General features: G+C 47.1%; 1 protein-coding gene across 1 annotated transcript in view; it reads right to left on the bottom strand.

Annotated features, from left to right (window-relative positions):
- Nucleotides 1-19,889, bottom strand: part of LOC307205430 (alpha-2-macroglobulin-like) — a 67,312-nt gene extending 47,423 nt beyond the window's left edge. The window contains exons 1-12 of the mRNA XM_079957800.1: nucleotides 19,732-19,889; nucleotides 18,378-18,561; nucleotides 17,218-17,383; nucleotides 15,302-15,354; nucleotides 13,733-13,753; nucleotides 10,473-10,641; nucleotides 9,448-9,532; nucleotides 7,998-8,145; nucleotides 5,476-5,590; nucleotides 3,588-3,697; nucleotides 2,833-2,994; nucleotides 1,777-2,001 (exon numbers count right to left, since the gene is read on the bottom strand). Coding sequence (XP_079813926.1) covers nucleotides 1,777-2,001; nucleotides 2,833-2,994; nucleotides 3,588-3,697; nucleotides 5,476-5,590; nucleotides 7,998-8,145; nucleotides 9,448-9,532; nucleotides 10,473-10,641; nucleotides 13,733-13,753; nucleotides 15,302-15,354; nucleotides 17,218-17,383; nucleotides 18,378-18,561; nucleotides 19,732-19,823 — 1,530 coding nt within the window. The 5' untranslated portion in view covers nucleotides 19,824-19,889. The remainder of the gene's footprint in view (nucleotides 1-1,776; nucleotides 2,002-2,832; nucleotides 2,995-3,587; nucleotides 3,698-5,475; nucleotides 5,591-7,997; nucleotides 8,146-9,447; nucleotides 9,533-10,472; nucleotides 10,642-13,732; nucleotides 13,754-15,301; nucleotides 15,355-17,217; nucleotides 17,384-18,377; nucleotides 18,562-19,731) is intronic.
- Between the last annotated feature and the right edge of the window lie 203 nt (nucleotides 19,890-20,092).

The raw sequence follows: 20,092 nt of genomic DNA, 5'->3' as shown, positions 1-20,092 counted from the left end.
TGTGGCCTGCCCTTTTTAATGCAGGACGCGGCCGGGGATCTCCCTCTTTCCCCGCCTGCCAGCTGTAACTGCTGTAACCAATAAAGTTGTGGCCTTATTTAGCCCATCAACCTTAATAATTGTGCTATGTGTCTTTATTTCCATTGGGGGGGGGGGGTCGGGAACTCGTCACGCAAATAATAATTTATGATGACTTATACCCTGCCCATCTGGCCAGGTCTCCCCAGCCACTCTGGGCAGCTTCCAACAGAATATTAAAAACACGACAAAACATCAAACATTAAAAACTTTCCTAAACAGGGCTGCCTTCAGATGTCTTCTAGAAGTCAGATACTTGTTTTATTTCCTTGACATCTGATGGGAGGGCATTCCACAGGGCAGGCGCCACTACCGAGAAGGCCCTCTGTCTAGTGGAAGGCCCTTGGAGGTGGACCTCAGTGTCCGGGCTGGACGATGGAGGTGGACACGCTCCTTCAGGTATACTGGGCCAAGGCCGTTTAGGGCTTTCAAGGTCAACACCGACACTTTGAATTGTGCTTGGAAACGTACTGGGAGCCAATGTAGGTCTTTCAGGACCGGTGTTATATGGTCTCGGCAGCCACTCCCAGTCACCAGTCTAGCTGCTGCATTCTGGATTCGTTGTAATTCTGGGTCACCTTCAAAGGTAGCCCCACATAGAGCACATTGCAGTAGTCCAAGCGGGAGATAACTAGAGCATGCCCCACTAGGAGCATGCCCTCCTCCAGGATCTCTCTGCTGTTTTACAAGAGACCCCATCTGCACTTTACCTTCGAAGCAGTTTCCATACCACTTTAAACAGCCGTGGCTTCCCCTGAAGAATTCTGGGAAATGGTTTGTTAAGGGTGCTGAAATCCATGAGCATAGCCAATGGCGGGGCAGGGAGGGGCAACTGCCCCCCCAAATCAATAAAAGTCGATATAAAATAACTAGCTGAGGTTCTGCCGCCCCCCAACGAAAGGTCTGCCCCCCTAACAAAACTCGTGGTTCTACACATGCTGCAAGCTATTAAGATAAAGCCCCATTCTCGTCACAGAGATACAATCCTCAGAGTTCTCTGGGAAGAGGGCTTGATTGCTAAAAACACTCTAGGAATATGTATTTTTCATAGGCAATATAGTAAGATGAGGTACAACACAAGGAACACAGTAGTAGAACGATAAGAACAGTAAAAGCTTTGACAGAAGCTAACTGGTAGAAGAAGAAAAACTTCATGTTCTAAGGGCTTGCTTGAACAATGCAGTTTTTTAAAGGATGTCTGAAAGAAAGCAGAACCTATGTTGGCAAGGGCTTTGCCAGGACATATTTCAAAAAGCTTTTTTGGCCAAAAAATAGTTTTGAGCTATTTTGAGCTATTTCCCACCCAGACACTGTTTACGGGGCCTAAATCCCAGCTAGGTCCAGGAAATTTTGGAAATATGGCAGCCCCAATCTCTGCCACCCTAAGGTTCAGCCCCTGGCAGAGGCGAACCAAATCTCAGAAGTTGCCCATAGTGCCCCACCTGACAATGTCAGGGACTTCATATGTATAAGGCAAATACGGCTGCTATAATATCGATCGTTTCCGCTCCAAGCCACCTAACCCCGTCTTATCAACAGTCATCAGACCAATGCCCAGCTTCCTCTCTGACCTATTTGCACGTGCAGCAACCAACACACAGAGATGGCACTGGTCAATGGCAGATTCAGCCCCCCTGGGTGGTCCCTCACTGTTCTAGCCCAAGGCACTGAAACAAAGATCTCTCCATTTGGGCTTACCAGGTAGTGAAAGTGAATCTTCTTATCTTCCACCAGCCCAGGCTTCAGGCTGTAATGCACTCGAACTGGCTGAGTATGACCACAGCTTAAAGTCCCAGGAACGGGCTCAATGTGGAGGTAGCTTTCGCTTGGTGAATAAAAGCGCGAGGCTGAATGAGACGCGCCCTGGTGATGAGGACTGAGCCAGCCCCATTCATGACATACCAAGCCTGAATTATAAATTGCCTGGTTTAAAAACAAAAACAAAAAGAGGGGAGAGGAAAGGCACGGATGCCTCAATGACGTTAGCGTACAACAAAATGCAATACAGTCATAGTTGGATCCCAAATGTCTTGTGAGTCAAACGTTTTGGGTCCCGAACACCGCAAACCCGGAAGCGAGTGTTCCGGGTTGTGAACGTTCTTTGGAAGCCGAATGTCCAATGCGGCTTCCAATTGGCTGCAGGAAGCTCCTGCAGCCAATCAGAAGCCGCATCTTGGTTGTCAAATGTTTTCAGAAGTCGGATGGATTTCCGGAACGGATTCCATTCGACAAACAAGGTACGACAGTAATAATTTTCTTTATTTCATAAAATTCACGTACCGCTTGACTGTAAAAAAACAAAACAAAACCCACACTCAAAACATTTTAGCAAAAGAATAAAATAATGAAATCAACAGTAAAAATAAAATAAAATCAAAACCACCTATTTAAAAACATTGGAAGAAAACAATTAAAATCAACAAAGAAGCAGATTAAAAGATAAATCTAAGATAAAGATAAAGTCCACCACATTCCAGGGTCCTCTCTTCCACTGCCAAACAGCTCTTATCCTTCTTCCTAATGTTTAGCCAGAATCTCCTTTCTAACTACCCTCTGGAGCAGCAGCAGCAAACAAACTGGCTCCATCTTCCATGTGCTGATGGTCCTTCAGATATCTGAAGATGGCTATTTCATCTCCACTTGGTCTCCTCTTCTCCAGGCTAAACATACCCGACTCCCTCAGTTGTTCCTCATCAGGCTTGGTTAATGTGAAAGCTCTCCCTTGTTTCCCCTCCAGTCCCCAGGAACACTCACCTGGATCCTGATAGAACTATCCGTGAGGCCGGTCGTGTTGACGGAAAACTGGAAAATCCCCTGGTGGTCAGTTGTGTAGTTGATTCTGTGTCCTGATTGATCAACACGGATCTCAACGGTTTTGTTGGCCATCGGAACACTGACACCGTCCACGAGCTTCGCCTGGGTGGGCAGAGGCCAATACACAGCAAAGACTTTTATTTCAGACAGGGAACTACATTGGCAAATACATTGGGAGCACTGCAGTGTCTTATTTCAGAATAGCTTAAGTTGCATTTTCCATTAAATTCCATTTTACAGGGGGATTATTGAGTTGTCTTTAGTTTTATTATGTGTTTTGTGGTTTTTATATTGCTATTTTATCTTGTGAACCACCCTGAGATCTATGGGTATAGGGTAGTATACCAATTTAATTTATTAATACAGTGGTGCCTCGCAAGACGAAATTAATTCGTTCCGCGAGTCTCTTCGTCTTGTGGTTTTTTCGTCTTGTGAAGCACCCCTATTAGCAGCTTAGCGGATTAGCGCTATTAGCAGCTTAGCGGCTATTAGCGGCTTAGCAGCTTAGAAAAAGGGGGGGAAAGGAAAAAAAACTTGCAAGCCCATAGGGAAATTCGTCTTGCAAAGCACCTCAAAAGACGGAAAACTCTTTCGTCTAGCGAGTTTTTCATCTTGCGAGGCATTCGTCTTGCGGGGCACCACTGTAGTAATAATAATAATAATAATAATAATAATAATAATAATAATAATAATACCTGCCCAAAAAGTGGGATACCAGGCTTGTAGTAAGTGTCCACCTTTTCAAAGGTAACTGTGCTGAGAGTTGCAGTAATTGTGGAGAAAGCATTTCCGGTCAGTTCCACCCCTGCGAAAAATGAAACAACAAATTTAGTGGGAAAGGTGAGGAGGTGCCTTACAATAAGTTAGATTCATTTACAAAAAAGCCAGAAGCTTTTCTTTTAGGTGCTGAGATTCCAAGGGAACAGAAAAGTCTGTTTATGTATGCGATGACAGCTGTGTGGATGCTATTTCCCCAGAGATGGAAAGAAGACAAAATCCTTACCAGAAAGCCACTTCCACCCTTTGAAGGAGGTGGAGTTGCGGGCCGAGCCTTGCGTGATTGGGGGATTCCTAGCAGCGTCATCCCCTGGCCAGCCAATCGGCTGGCTCTGGGGGCATGGCCTGCCCTATTTAAGGAAGGACGCGGCTGAGGATCTCCCTCTTTGCCGCCTGCCAGCTGTTCTAGTTTTGTCCACCCTCCCGCCCTATAAGGTTTGCGTTCCTTGACCTTGCTATGGACCTCGGTTGGTCGCCGTTGAGGGGCCTGGTAGGAAATTTCCACTTGGCAATTTGGCACCAGCCATTTGGTTTTCGCCTACCTCGTAGCAAACCACAACTTTCTTGGTATTGGCGGTTAGGCATTGGTATTGTTCTGTAGTTGGAAGAGGGGAGGAAGTGCCATCACCTGCCCCACATATTGAAGGGTAGTCCGATAAAGGATTCTGGGGGGGGGGGGCATGGCCCTGTCCAAAGCCTATGGAGGTGAGGGCCTAAGGCATGCCCCCAAGCGGTGACCCTGGGGGAGTTCCTAGTTGATGTGCATCAGCAGGACTCCCCCTACTGGTGGTTAACCCTTCCCAGACTTCAAGCGGACGGCCTGAAGTCGGATATAGTTGGTTAGGACCAATGCCTAAGCCAATACCACTCATCAACTGTAACCAATAAAATTGTGGCCTTATTTAGCCCATTAACCTTAATATTTGTGTCATGTGTCTTTATTTCCACTGGGGAGGGGGGCAGGAACTCGCCACGCAAGAGAATGGCAGCTCAAGTTGATGGGCTATGCTGAAATGGCAAAAACGACCGGAAAAATCAGAAATCAGAAATTTTTAATAAGGAATGGGGGAAATTTATAATTTATCTTAAAAACCATTGCAAACAGTTAAAACCATTAGCGGGATTGCAATAACACTTGTAATGTAACGACAACAATGGATATAATGGAGATATAAAAATCTGGACTGTTATAAAAGATGCAGTAGGAAAAGTTTAAGAATGAGATCCACAAAGGGGAGGAGGGAAGTCCAGGAGATTCTTGGGAATCTTGCTTTTTATATAATCGGTTGTGGTGTGAATGTAAATTTTAGTATGGAAAATCAAATAAATAAATTTCTGTTTCGAAAAATTAAAAAATACAATAAGTCAGATTCATGGTCCATCAAGCCCAGTTTTGTCAACACTGGCTGCCAGCAGTGCTTCTGGAAAGGGATATTTCCCAGCTCTGCATGGAGATGTTGAGCTGGCGATCTTTTCGCATGCGAGGCTGATGCTCTAACCCTGAGCTATGACCCTCTATTTAAACAGGAATGTAGAAAGTTGCCTACACTGACTGGAAGAGGCTCTCCAGAGTTCCAGAAAGGATTCTCTAGCCAGCCTTCAGGATTGGAAAATAGCTGTCCGAGGCTGGCTGCTGAACCTGGGTCCTTCTGAATGGAAAGTGAATGTTCAGCCACTGGTCAGCACAACCTGCTGTTGTGTTGAATGGGCAATCTGCACATGCCCCAACATGGACTTTCTGTGGCCACGCTGCCCCCAGCCCAGTTCTGATCGGCACACCCAGCCCTTCTGTTCCACAAAACCTACCGGTGCCTTCCTCAACGATCTTGCCCTCCACTTCAAGTTTCATCTCAGACGAATCCCTCTTCATCTGAAAAACTTTCGTTTTCACCACCTGAGAGAAGCAGCCGTTTGCATCGGCCTATTTGGGAAGCCAAAGATTTGCAAAGTTGTTAACAACGACAATTTCTTTCTTTCTTTTTCTGTCCTAGCGTTATTATTGCTATACTACTATTAAACAAAATTACAAACCATAGAAGCCACTGAAGCTGTTTACGAGATAAAAGTAGGATAAAACACAAGAACGTAAGCTCTGCAAACCATGCCAGTGTTTCAAACTCTGGAAATGACTAAACAATAAAACCATCTTTACAAATTCTAAAAACAACAAAAGTGACTCCAAATTCCAAACCTGCCCATGTTTGAATCATGACAGAAACACATTCTGGGTCTACTTCTGCAACCCAGACCTACCCAAGCCAACTGGCTCTTTCCGCAACACCACAGTGCAGTGGCGTAGCGTGGGGGGTGCAGGGGGGGCCAGCCGCACCGGGCACAACATCGGGGGGGGGGGCGCGCTCGCACTCACAGCTCTCTGCCCCTACCTGGCTCACTCACTCTCTCTCACTGCAGTGCTGGCTGTGCGAATCCGATCCGAGCCGCCGGGTCGCCGCCCACTGTGGAGGGGGTGGGTGCCAGGCGTGCGGTGTGGAGAGAGAGCGAGGGACTATCTGGGGGAGGGACAGTGCAGCGGCAGCCCAGCGCAGCGCTGAGCACGGGAGAGAACCACACCAGACCAGACCAGGCAGCAGCAAGAAGAAGCTGGCAGCGGCGGCAGTGTGGAAGTGCTGCTGTAAGCCTTTAAAGTCTTTAATGACCCAGAAGCAGATTTCTTAAAGGAGCACCTTGAAATATATGAACCTGCCTGGGTCTTCAGCTTAGCATCAGAGGACCTGCTCTCTAGCCCGTTGTTAGCAGATATTTGATAGATGGGTCCTAGCAACAGGGCCTGGTTGACAGTGGCACTGTAACTCTGGAATTTTCTCTGGGAAATTTATCCAAATCTTTCCCTTCCCATCTTTAGGTAGATGCTGAAAGTCAGTCTCTCTCTCTCTCTCTCTCTCTCTCTCTCTCTCCCTACCCCCTTTTTATTTTGTTTCAGAGAGCAATGTGAAATTATTATTTTTAAATGTTGGTATTAATGCTGCTGTGTTTTATATTTTAAATACTATAGTTATATTTATCAGTGAAATTTATTTTTGAGCAAGCCACTTCTGAGGTTTTTGTGGGGAGAAAGCAAGCTGTAAAAGTCATTTAAATAAATAAACAACATCATCCCAAATTAAAAACAACAAACAACTGTAGGAGTGCCAATATCCATAGTGTGGGGTCGGGTGGGATTACTATGAGGAATTATAAAATATGCATCAAGCCATTGTGTCCATGATGAATGCATTGTGTTGACTGGGTTTGATTCATTGACAATAATTTCTGATCAAATCCCACAACCCTCTGCACCTCTGGCCATTTCCTCTACTGCCCATTTCTCTCTTGCTTCACAAGTCACGTATACACTTAGACAGGCAGGCGTCCTGGGTCCTCAAAGTTAATGGGCAGTTTCGTCAGTGTAGCTTTCTTATATATTAATCTTTGGACGTTAATCTTAGGGCCAGGAAACAGGTTTCCCATTAAGGTGATAATGGTCGCTGTCCTCCTGGGCCATCCTTCTTATCATGTGTACTGATTGTTGATGACTGCTGCATGCACCCCTTTGTTGTTTTCATTCATTTACTCCAAAGTATGCATGCCTAACTAGTGTTTATAGTTTAACTTTGTCCCCACTTGGGGTTTGTTTAAATGCTCAGAGGAAATCTGATTGGTTCTTACGCACACTCTGTAAAAAGTTCTTTTGTGAATAAAATGACCTGGGCTGAAGGGGGCTGGAGACTCAGAGAGAGACTATCATACGCACCCTTCCCAGAGACTTGCTGGTTCAAGCCTCTGTGTGTATTCTTATTAATCAGAGTTCAATCCTTCCTTTACTTTGTGAACGCCTCAACAACAATAAAGCCATTTATAGAATTCAAAGAACATGGAATCATAGAAGTGAAGAGTTGGAACGGACCCCAAGGGTCATCTATATGCTATATCTAGAATGGCTGACTCTCACTCCGGGAGAAGACTTGTTGTTGTTGTTGTTTTTGTTTTTGTTTTGGGGGTGTGTGAAATAGCTGCCCAAATGGCTTGATGATGGGTAGCTGTCTAATTTCAACTGGTAATTTAGTCCAGATGGCTGGAGCTGCAGCACTAAAAGTCCAGCTTCTGGCAGAAATCAAGTCCTCTGTTGGGGCACGTTGTCACCACTGAGAAGCCTTTGGCTGTCCAAGTCTTCCGTTAGCTTCCTTTAACTCCCAGCCCCAACTGGGGATGCTGAGAATCAGACCTGAGACCTCCTGCATGCAAAGGAGATGTTCTTCTACTGAGCTCCAACCCTTCCCAGCTAAGACTGTAAATCTGTATTGAGCCTAAGTTTTATTTTGGAGACTCACCTCTCCACTGAACTCTTCACATACACCCCCCAGCTCTGCCCAGGAACATGCGCTTGTGTAACCGCTGTACCGTCGGTTTGCGGCATCGTTGTATTTCCGGCAAACACGTATCTTCACCTGTCCAGGAACGGGCATCCCATAGGTGTACCTGGAGACAGAAACAGTCATAGATAGCATTGATCAAGGGCTTATTTACACTTATATTTCCTCCGTGCTTTGCAGTCAGGATCTATGCTTTAAAGCTATGAGTGCTCATTTTGGGGATTCTTTTTTCTCCAGAGCTTTCCCCGTGAAAACCCACTCTCTACCGCTGAATCAGAGCAAATGGCAAACCACGGAAAATCCAGATTTGTTGCATTTAAGCTTTAAAGAGCAGGTTTTTGTGGGGGAAACTCTGGGGTGTAAGAAAAACTGCTCCGACACAGAGTTGTGTGCAGGGTCAGCTTACCCATAGGCACTAGGGGTGTGGGGCACCCGGGTGCTGGGCAGTTTTTTGCACCCCGGTGCCACATATGCTAAAAACAGCCCTGGTTGTGTGGCAGTTAGTGTGGGGAAGACCTCAGAAAGGATACAGAGATATAGGGAACATTGACAAGACTGCCTCTTTAAAAAAATCTTTATATGTATATTTTTCGTGGGTGCTTATTGTCCGGAGTTTGGTGAAGAAGTTACTAGATTGGACTTTCCATCCCTCTAGACCAATATTGTCTACTCTGACTTCCAGCAGCTTCTCTCCAGGGTCTGTGGTAGAGAAAGGGTCTTAGATACTGTTAGAATTCCTGCTCCATGATTGCAGTCATGGGATTGTTGTCTTTCACATGACGGTATATGTTGGGAAGTGACAGAGACAGGATGTTTGTGTTACTGTGTTCCGTGAAGTGGGACTATTGTCCTTTGTTCTTTTTCTCTTTGCTGTCTGATGCTAGAGAGAGAGGGAGCCATGTTGCAGTGCTCCGTGTGTGCTTATATGTAAATAAAGTAGATTAGCCCAAATGCTGAGTTGCTGAGGTCTGTCATGCAAGGTGTGCAAACTCTGCGGATCCCTAAGTGTGCCAGTATCGGTTGGCATCGGTCGCTGTGATGTTCAGGCAGAAGAAAGCTTTTGAAACTCCCAAACAATCGACCAGGAGGGGGGGAACATGCCTGTCGGACATGTGTCTCTGCCAGGGTCCTCCTCGAGTGTAGGCTGAACTCCTGACAGATACCACATTTAGTAACCACAATGAGGTAAATTCTGAATGTGATGGATGGACTTGAAGTGATGCCAGTTTCTCAACTTCTGGTTTAAAGTCACTTAGCAGGAGTCCTGACTCACCACCTGCAGCACCCACCACCAACACCCCGTTGCCTCCCAGCATCTCCCCTAGATTGCCTCCCCACCACCCTCCAGGGGGCTGTACTGCCCACTTTGGGAGCCACTACCCTCGTCCCACCGAGAAGTCCCACTTACACTCCACAAACAGTCACTTTCAGTTCCTCGGCCAGAATCGTGATGACCTCAGGTGCCTTCACCACAACTTTGAATTTGGGTAATACTACAGAAGGGGAGAGAAGAGGGGAGGTGAAGGAAAGCTTTGGCTGGACTTGCAAACCTCACCTCTAAGATTCCAAAACAGCCTATCGGCCGTTCCTCCACTGTATTATTTATTATTATTATTATTATTATTATTATTATTATTATTATTATTACTACTACCCTGCCCATCTGGCTGAGTTTCCCCAGCCACTCTGGGCGGTTCCCAACAGAATATTAAAAACACGATAAAACATCAAACATTAAAAACTTCCCTAAACAGGGCTGCCTTCAGATGTCTTCTAAAAGTCAGATAGTTGCTTATTTCCTTCACATCTGATGGGAGGGTGTTCCACAGGGTGGGTGCCACTACTGAGAAGGCCTTCTGCCTGGTTCCCTATGACCACACTTCTCATTATTATTTGCCCCTGTTGGGTGCAAACTCCACAAGGCAGCAGGGAAAATAAATGAAGGGATAGATACATCACGAACCCCAACCCCCTTCTGCTCAGCGTCCTGGTTGCCCAATGTTAGGATATTTCCGTTCCACCTTAAAAGGGAGCAGGCTATGTGAGTCATACAGCCTGCGTATTTCCTGTTCACAGGATGTTTCTGTTTCGATAGAGCTGTTGTCTCTCTCTCTCTCTCTGCGCCAGAACACGCAAGCAGGCAGTCATGTTATTTCTTTGTTCTGACCAACGCTGAATAAACTTGTAAATAATGCTCTCCTGAGTGCAACTTTCGCTGTGCATTATCTGCTGAAAGAGGGTGCATCAGTTCTGGAATGTGGAAAACTATTTTCTGGAGCTCATGTCGCTAATTGCTGATACTGTATCTACGGGAAGTCGATGGACGTCCGGAGTCCGGAGTCGGCGTGGAGGCAGTGATGGCCTATGTCTCCCTGGCAGTATCCCAACACCCAATACCCTGCAGCCCAATTGGGACCTTTCCATCCTCCTCACCATATTCCGACACTTCAAAGGCTCTCTCCTCCCATGCATTGGTGACTTTCTGCACCTTCAGTTTGTAGGTGCCTTGGGGGGGCTCAGAGCCGAGAGGGAAGGAGAGTTGAACCAGGCCCCCTTTCAGCTCCACTTCGGTCCACTGCATCAAGCGATTGTTCTTGGGATCCTGGAAGTCACAAGAAAGTTAAGGGTGGGGGGAATCACACAGGTTAAAAGGAGGGACTGCTGTTTCTGGCTCCAGAAGTGTAATGATCCAATGGTGTAATGATCTAGGGTAGGTGAGATGGAAAGCAATTGCTATTTCTGCAGCAGGGACCACGCAAGGTCCCTGTCTCCAGAGCCCTAGAACCATGCAATAGGCATGAAAGGGGAGTATTGCGGTTAACAGTTCAGTACATAAAATATGAGATGCCACCAGCATTCAGGATGGCAGGTGGTCAAACACTTGCTAAATACCCTCCAACATTTCTCTGATGAAAATAGGGGTGTCCCATTCCATAATGATAATTTTTACTATTTATACCCCACAAATCTTACTGGGTTGCCCCAGCCACTCTGGGCAACTTCCAACATATATAAAAATAATAATAAAAAAATTAAACATTTAAGAAACTACCCTTTCTTAAGAAATACAGGATTGCCTTTATATAGCTCGGGGGTAGGATAACTCCATACCCTCCAATATTTCTCCAATGAAAACAGGGACATCCTAAGGGAAAGCAGGACACTCCTGGGTCAAAACAGAAACCGGGATGGCTTCTCTAAATTAGGGCTGGAAAACAGGGACATTTGGAGGGTCTGCTGCTACTGTATTTGCGGTAGGGATTCTGCAGCAGCTCAGAAAGGGGTGCCAATACATAAATATTGGGGAGGCCCAGGTAAGCTCTGCCCCACATAACTGACCAGAAGACATGCCACACGCACACCATTTGAATGCCTATCAACTTTGGGGAACCCAGCCCCCTCAGATATTTTATTGGGCGTGGAGTTGGCTCCTAGGATCCCAGAGCTGCTCTGTCGGCACAGAAGGGGAGTTTTCTAGCCACAGGGAGCATTGGCCTGATCCAGGGGCTGCAAATCGGGGGCAGATCAACAGGCTTGCACACAGCCCTACTTCAAACCCTCCAAAGAGGGGCTTCGTTGACAATTAACCAGCAATTTCAACAGACAGAGGGTTTGTTTGAGGAACCATGCAAACAAATTCACTCCTGAGGGGCTGGGAGAAGGGGAGGCAGGCGGGCAAAGAGAACCTCAGAGCTTGCTGAAGCTAGACTCCTCCTCGTCACCCCATCATCAGCATCATTTCTTTCCTGCCCTTTGCCAGGACAAGTTACAACAAGGCCACCTACCAAGTCTGGAAGCTGAATGTGTAATAGGATATACCGTATTTTTAGCTCCATAAGACACACTTTTTTTCCTCTTAAAATCTAAGGGGAAATGTCTGTGCGTCTTATGGAGCTAATGTGTGGTCCCTGGGGCTGGGGGGGGCGGACCCAGGCTTCCCCCGCCAGCTCCGCTGCTCCCCGACCTGCTCTTTGGGGCTGGGGTATTTTTTTTCTTGAATTCTCCCCCCCCCCAAAAAAAAGTAGGTGCGCCTTATGGAGCGAAAAATACGGTACCAGGCATAGGCAAACTCGGCCCTCCAGATGTTTTGGGACTACAACTCCCCTCACCCCTGACCACTGGTTCTGTTAGCTAGGGATGATGGGAGTTGTAGTTCCAAAACATCTGGAGGGCCGAGCTTGCCTATGCCTGGGATATACTGATTTAAAGAAATTGCAGATAATGTGTGCAGTTCTCTCCTTTCCGCTCCTTCCAGAGGATCTCGAACCCAAAGCAATGGGGCTAAGCTAGTTTTCAGCTGAGTTGATTCTGTCCAGGACCTGACTTTTCTTTATTTTACAACAAGCTGATTAATAGATTTTTATTTTTGCAAGGGGGCCAGGGAGAAGACAATTCCTTCTTCATGTCCTTCTTACATTCAGCACAACCTCCTAAGCACCTGCACTCTAAATAACAACAACAACAATTGTTAAACGCCACCCATCTGACCGGTTTACCCTAGCCACTCTGGGCAGCTTCTGACAAAATACAGAGCGGGGGGCTGGGTGGAATGCATCAAACATTAAAAGCTGCCTTCAGGACCCTCGTACCTACGGGACCGCCTCTCCTGGTATGTCCCACAGAGGAACTTATGGTCTTCAAACAAAAACATCTTGAAGGTCCCAGGCCACAGAGAGGTTAGGCTGGCCTCAACCAGAGCCAGGGCTTTTTTGGCTGTGGCTCCAATCTGGTGGAATGCTCTGTCCCAAGAGACTAGGGCCCTGCGGGACCTGACATCTTTCTGCAGGGCCTGCAAGACAGAGCTGTTCCACCAGGCCTTTGGCCAGGGCACAGCCTGACTCCCTCCTTTGTCAATCTTCACAGAACTCTAGCCCAATGATTGCCATCAATTTGATTTGAATTAATTTTATAATGAAATGATTTTAGACTGTTGTATTGTTTTATTGTTGTTAGCCACCCTGAGCCTGGCTTCAGCTGGAGAGGGCGGGATATAAATAAAATTTATTATTATTATTTATTATTTACAAAAAGACATATAGTTTTTTAACTCTAAAGCAACTCTAAAGCAAGCCCTGTTGAGTTAAACAGAACTTGCTGACAGGTAGTTGAATGATTGTAGCCACAGTTAATAGCTAAACCCCCTTTTTTCTGTTTGTAGCAAATATTTGCCCGAGATTATCCAAGGTAACATCAGCTGGAGAACTGCATCGCAAAATTCAGATAAATGCAAACGTCAAAGGATAGCTGCATTCTGCTTTGCACGTTGTTTCCCTGCACCCAAACTAAAGGTAAAGGTAAAGGTACCCCTGCCCGTACGGGCCAGTCTTGACAGACTCTGGGGTTGTGCGCCCATCTCACTTAAGAGGCCAGGGGCCAGCGCTGTCCGGAGACACTTCCGGGTCACGTGGCCAGCGTGACATCGCTGCTCTGGCGAGCCAGAGCCGCACACGGAAACGCCGTTTACCTTCCCGCTGGTAAGCGGTCCCTATTTATCTACTTGCACCCGGAGGTGCTTTCGAACTGCTAGGTTGGCAGGCGCTGGGACCGAGCAGTGGGAGCGCACCCCGCCGCAGGGATTCGAACCGCCGACCTTTCGATCGGCAAGTCCTAGGCGCTGAGGCTTTAACCCACAGCGCCACCCAAACTAGCTATAGGTTATTATGATGAGAGGTGAAAATGAACTGGCCACTTACCTGGAGGTAAATCAATGGGACCTGTGGAAGCAAAAGATAGAAGGGAGCAGGGAGAGAAATCGAAGATGACAATGAATGAGAAACTACCTCAAAGGCAAATCCCACCGCACAACCTCCCCAGCAGTATTTTATGCTTATTTATTCCTTTTAAAGCTTTTCTAAACAGCTTAATATGGGGGGAGGACAACATAGAAGCAATATCCATTAAAGAAAAAACAAAACAAAACTCTGTCAACTATTAATTTGATATCTGCTGGTCCCCGCTCACCTAACACTCTCTCAAGGATAGAAGAGCTCATCTTTTTCACTCTTGGAACTTATGGTTTGAAAAAGTTGAGTTTATTCCCATTTCTAAAAAACTGACCCATAGAATAAGGTGCTGGCAGGGGCAATGTGGCTCCTTCAGACTTTACATCTGTTTTGAGGCTGTTTGCGATTCATATGACCAAACAATCTCGTGTTTGGCATGTTCCTACTCAATACAATTTTATCTGGCAACACTTATGAATACCTGATATATTTTGTATAAATACGAATGTTGTATCCCAACATTCATTCATCACACTCTTCATTCTTTTTAAAAGCTTGATGTTGATGATGATGATGCATTTTTGCTCCTCTTGCCGTTATGGTTGATTTTATGATGTATTTTAGTTCAATGTTTCGTTTATTGCATTTGCAAATCTTATTTTGAAACTATTATTTTTTAAAAAATGAAACCGAAATCCAGTAAAACAACTATATGAAAGCAAATGAAACAGCAATTCTAACAAGTAAAACAGGGCCCATTCTTGTCCACCTCCTCAGGCCTCTTTGGCTGAAACCAATTCTGCAGGATCGGCAAGGTAGTATGTCAAATACTTCACCTGCCGCTGCAATAATGGCAGCATTCCACTCAACATGAAGCGGAGAGAGCTTTTCCTCAAATTGCCTGACAAACGTGTCACAACAGGTACCTGATCGTCCCTGTTTTCAGGGACAGGTTTCGGCAGTCCCCTTAGCACAGAGAAAAGCTCTGCTGGCCAGCTACTCAGTGGTATTAAGGAGGCAGCAAAGTTGGTTTGCGACTTTAACAGTTTTCCCACTTATAATCTCACTTTGATAAACTGGATCAGTTTTTTAAGCTGGTTTTCAACTGAACTGAAAGCTGAAACTTTCAGCTGAGTCATTTTTCACCTTAAAAACCAAACCACCTAACCCTTTTAACCTAGGAAGATTGAAATTCAAAATGAACTTTTTGAAAAAAAGAAGCCTATCTTTATTTTTAAAAAATAAAATCCAAACTGACTTTTCCATTAACCAGATCTGTACTGTGTGGAACTATAATTTACTCCTTCCACAGAGCTGAAAACTGGTTTTGTTTTGTTTTTAAAAAAACAGAGTTTCTACCTTTAGAATTTAGCTCCAGAGTTATGTTAGTACAGGATTTAGCTCCTAGCATCAAGTGTCCTAGGGGTGCTCTTTTTGGTCTGAACTGATGCTTTAATTAACATTAAATAATTAAATAAATGGGTATTACCCTCTGATCACCCATCTGCATATCATACTTTGGCACTGAGAAAAACTCACTTTTCCAGTAACAGGTCGGAAACTTTCATCCAGGGTGGCAACACGGAAATGAACTGGAAAGGAAATGAGATTTTTAAAAAAGCAAGTTCAATTGCAGTTGTGTCCTGATGACTTGTGGCTGATTTGTAGCATGGGTGCTCTGCGTGCAGATAAATATATATATAAAATGAATCCCCAAACAGCAGGCATCACTCAACACAAATACAAAAGGGGCCCATTCTTCATGGGTTCCCATACAAACTGCTCAAGGTGCATTCGTTCTGATTTGTTTGTAGGGAGAACAGATGACATCAAAGTGAGACCTTTGGAGAAAGCAGGTTTCTTATGCAAGACTTCCCAATCAATTATCATTACATAACTTGAACCTGCAGGTGTGCAATTCAAACCCCAATATAGCGATAATCTGGTAAGTGCCCTTTGAAGCCCCATTCTGTTGCCCCTAACAAGCACAGAGTATTCAATGGAAGAGGACATGCTCAGTCTCTGGTGTGTCCACGTAGAGATGCAATGGGCTACAAGAACTGAAAATAATGCCAATTTATTTTGCATCTTGCAGCCAATGCGCCCCTTGGGTTTCAGACAGTGCATGGGCAGACGAGTCTAAAGAGCCCAGGGCTAGTTAAGTCCAGTCAAAGGTGACTATGGGGTTATGGTGTTCATCTCACTTTCAGGCCGAGGGAGCCAGCATTTGTCCACAGACAGCTTTCCAGGTCATGTGGTCAGCATGAACAAACCGCTTCTAGCACAACGGAACACCGTGACGGAAACCAGAGCACATGGAAATGCCATTTACCTTCCCGCCGGAGTGGTACTTATTTATCTACTTGCACTGGCATGCTTTCGAACTGCTAGGTTGGCAGGAGCTGGGACAGAGCAATGGGAGCTCACACCACCATGGGGATTTGAACTGCCGACCTTCTGATTGGCAAGCCCAAGAGGATCGGTGGTTTAGACCAGTGTTTCCCAATCTTGGGCCTCCAGCTGGTTTTGGACTACAACTCCCATCATCCCTCGCTAGCAAGACCAGTGGTCAAGGATGATGGGAATTGTAGTCCAAAAACAGCTGGAGGCCCAAGGTTGGGGAACACTGGTTTAGACCACAGCGCCACCAGCTCCCTATATGGTAATACATCGTGATGTTGAAAAGTGGAGGGAGGAACAAGCTGCCTCAGCCCCTTGTGGGGCTGGGGCCGAGGTAGCTTGTCCCTACCTCTGGGCACTGGGGTCAGGTGCAGGCAAGCCCCACCTACGATATACTGCCAGGTGAAGCCGCTGTCATGCTCTGGCCCCCCAACCGGTCCTGGGCAATGTGTCAATACATCGTCCAGGCATACCCAGGACACAAATTGTCACAGCCCTCTAGTGACTCATTTCAGCAGCGGAGCATATGTCCATGCTGTCCAGGGTGGGCATGCAGGGCACACCCCTAAGGGGCACGTAGGGCACCCCTCCCGTTTGCTACAGTCCAGGGGAGAAGATGCTTGTACCCCCTCACAAAATGGCACCCGGAGCCGCAGCCCCCACGCTACACCACTGGGCTCATTTCCCAGATGTAATGTATACTCAGTTCTGTCCAAACTATGGACAGACTTCTGTCCTCCACCTTCTGAGAGAGTCCATTCCACTGTCGAGCGATTCTTGCCGACAGAAAGTTGTCCCTGACTTCTTTCCAGAATCTCCTTCTTTGCATTTTGAACCCGTTGGCTCACATCCTACCCCTCTGAAACAGCAGCAGAGAGCAAGATTGCTCCCCCTTCCATGTGACGACAGCCTTTCAGGTATTTGAAGATGGCTATCATGTCACCTTTCTCTATCTCCTTGTTCACAGGCTGAACATGGTCTGCAGAGAGCCTTGTTTACAAAGGGGACACTTAACTAGCGGTTCTCCCTTCTTGTAAACCCAGCTTCTCACTTACCAGTCTCCCCTGGCTTGTAGATGGGCTTGTCTGTCTGGATGAAAAGCAGGGTGTCCAGATCTTTGACCAGCACAGCTTTCTGGCTCTTGAAGTGCAGCGTATCCCCTTTTACCTCCACTGTGAGGAATGTCTCTGGGGAGCTAGAAAAACCACTGGATTTGGGAACCTGGAGAAGGAAGGAAAAGGAATAGAGGAGCAGGGCTTGGTCTGGAATCCAGGGGGCTCCCACTGCTGGTTTGGAAAGCAGTGTGTACATGTGACATTCTTAATCCTCACCTATCCTTTTCTTAATACAGCGGTACCTCTGGATGCGAACGGGATCCGTTCCGGAGCCTTGTTCACATCCTGAAGCGAACACAACCTGTGTCTGCACCTGCGCGGGTCACGATTCGCTGCTTCCGCACATGCACATGATGTCATTTTGAGCATCTGCGCATGCACGAGAGGCAAAACCCAGAAGTAATGCACTCTTTTACTTCCGGGTTGCCGCGGAGCACAACCCGAAAATGCTTAACCCAAAGCTACTTCAACCCGAGGTATGACTGCATAGGAAATACTGCATTTTGATGTATTTGGTGCATCTTTTTCATGGAGAGGAGAGGAGAGGAGGTGCTAGAGGGGCGATGGCTCTGGGTGTGAATTTTTGAGGGGGTTTGAAGCAGGCACCCCTATTATGTATTCAGTGGTCTGTGTTTGCCTGAGCTTGAGTCCAGACTAAGGATTATGAGACCCTGTGTTCTGATTCGATACATGATATCCAATCACAGAACATTTCAGGATTTGGACCTCTGCCATTGGCCCTTAAACTCATGCTTCTCAGCTTGGAACTTTAGACAGCCAATCACGTTGGGAGTGGGAGTGGCCCAGGCCTTCGGAAATGTATTTAGGCAGTTGCTTTGCCCCTCTTGTCCGGTTCTGTTAGTTCTTGCTGTTATCACTGTGTCTTGCCTCGTGGTAACCCACCTACACTTCAACCCCCATGCAGGTGCCCCCCCCCCCAGCGCAGCATGGCCCAGTGCTCCTCTCGTGGCAGCAGAGGAACCAACAGTCATGGATATGAGCACAATAGCAGTTGGCATGAGGGTGCCTGCTGCAATGTGAAGAGCATGGCAACCTCAATTTAGGCGCATAGAGCAAAATGGCAAGCAGAAAATGCTCACCTGGAATGGGAGGCACCCGAACATATCCTTCTTGGACACCAAGTCAGTGAGCAGGGTCCTGTTCTGCCCTCCATGCTCCAGAGTGATGCTCAACGTCACCGACTCATTCAGGTGGTTCAGCTGGATACAGATCTTCTCGGGCGTCTCTGTGTGGATCAAGTAGGGCACCAGAACCAAGTATTGCCTGGGAGGAGGTGGGCAGGAAAGGTCAGGGGGACCGGGAAGTGAGGACGACACCGGGGGCTCTTTGTTTTTGGTTCCTCATTATAGCCAGGGCTATTTTTTTCTAGAAAACGAGGTGCTGGAAGTCACCATAAACGCCTCCCTTGTTCTCTTAGAATGGCAATGGTGCCCACTTGACAGGTTGCCAGAACTGAGTTCCAGCAAGTTCTGGCTGAAAATAAAGCCCCAACTATAGTTATGGCCCATCAAAAGCCTTGGTGGAATTCCTCCCAACTGTTGTTTTTCCCCGTGACTACCTAGCTATCGGCAAGTCCTAGGCTCTGTGGTTTAACCCACAGCGCCACCCGAGTCACACTATGACTATTTAACCATAGTGGGATGTGGGTGGCACTGTGGGTTAAACTACAGAGCCTAGGACTTGCCGATCAGAAGGTTGGCGGTTCTAATTCCCGCGATGGGGTGAGCTCCCGTTGCTCGGTCCCTGCTCCTGCCAAAATAGCAGTTCAAAAGCATGTCAAAGTGCAAGTAGATAAATAGGTACTGCTCTGGCATGAAGGTAAATGGTGTTTCCGTGCACTGCTCTGGTTCGCCAGAAGCGGCTTAGTCATGCTGGCCACATGACCCGGAAGCTGTATGCCGGCTCCCTTGGCCAATAAAGCAAGATGAGCGCCGCAACCCCAGAGTTGGTCACGACTGGACCTAATGGTCAGGGGTCCCTTTACCTTTATCTAGCTATAGAAAGAGCCAGTGCTATTTTTATAGGTGCCTGTATCACTGCCACTTATGCAGAGGGACGGGTGACGCAGTGGGGAGGTTGGCAGAGAGCATACGCAGCCAAAGTGCTACTCCAATGCTTCTGCGAGTGTGTCTGCACTGCGCTGACCTCCTTGCTGCTACTCCAATGTTCCTGCTGAGGCGCCCACACTGCGCTGACCTCCCCACTGCCTTGCCGCTTCCCCTCTCTGTAAGTTGCAGCAAAACTAGCCTTCAGCCATCAGGTAAGTGCTGGCTCTAGCACCCCCTGTTGTCGGCCTACCTACCTTCTGCCTTTGCGAAGCTGTGCATGGGGATTTAAGAGAGTTGCTCTCTGGGGGATAGAGGCAGAGGTGGACTTTGCAGAAAGCAAGGAAGTCGTGGGGGGGTGGGATAACCCCTCTAGCAAGCAGCTTACGGTTCTGTGGCGGACGCCGAGGTGTCCCCAGGAAGGAGGAACAGAAGCAGGAGAAAGAAGCTGAGTCCCACAAGGATCCGGCCCTGCCCCATGGTGCTCAGGATACAGGCGATGGGCAGGCGAGGTGGAGGTGGAGGCTGGTCCTTTGTACCCAGTGCTGCTCCTGCCTTCCCCAGTCCAGCCAGTCTCTTTATAACTGACTCTCGTCCTCTACAAACAGCCCCCAGGGAGGAGGTGCTGGAAATGTGGACAGCTCTTGAGTCACAAAGAGCACACAGAATGTCCCCTGGCAAGCAAACAGGGGAGAGAGACAGAGAGAGAGAGAAAAGAGGTCACTGGCAGTGTTTGTTATGCAAGGCAC

Source organism: Podarcis cretensis, assembly GCF_951804945.1.
Source record: "Podarcis cretensis genome assembly, chromosome: 2".
Classification (NCBI taxonomy): Eukaryota; Metazoa; Chordata; class Lepidosauria; order Squamata; family Lacertidae; genus Podarcis; species Podarcis cretensis.
Note: the sequence above shows the minus strand (reverse complement) of the source record. Positions and strands in the feature narration are given on the sequence as shown.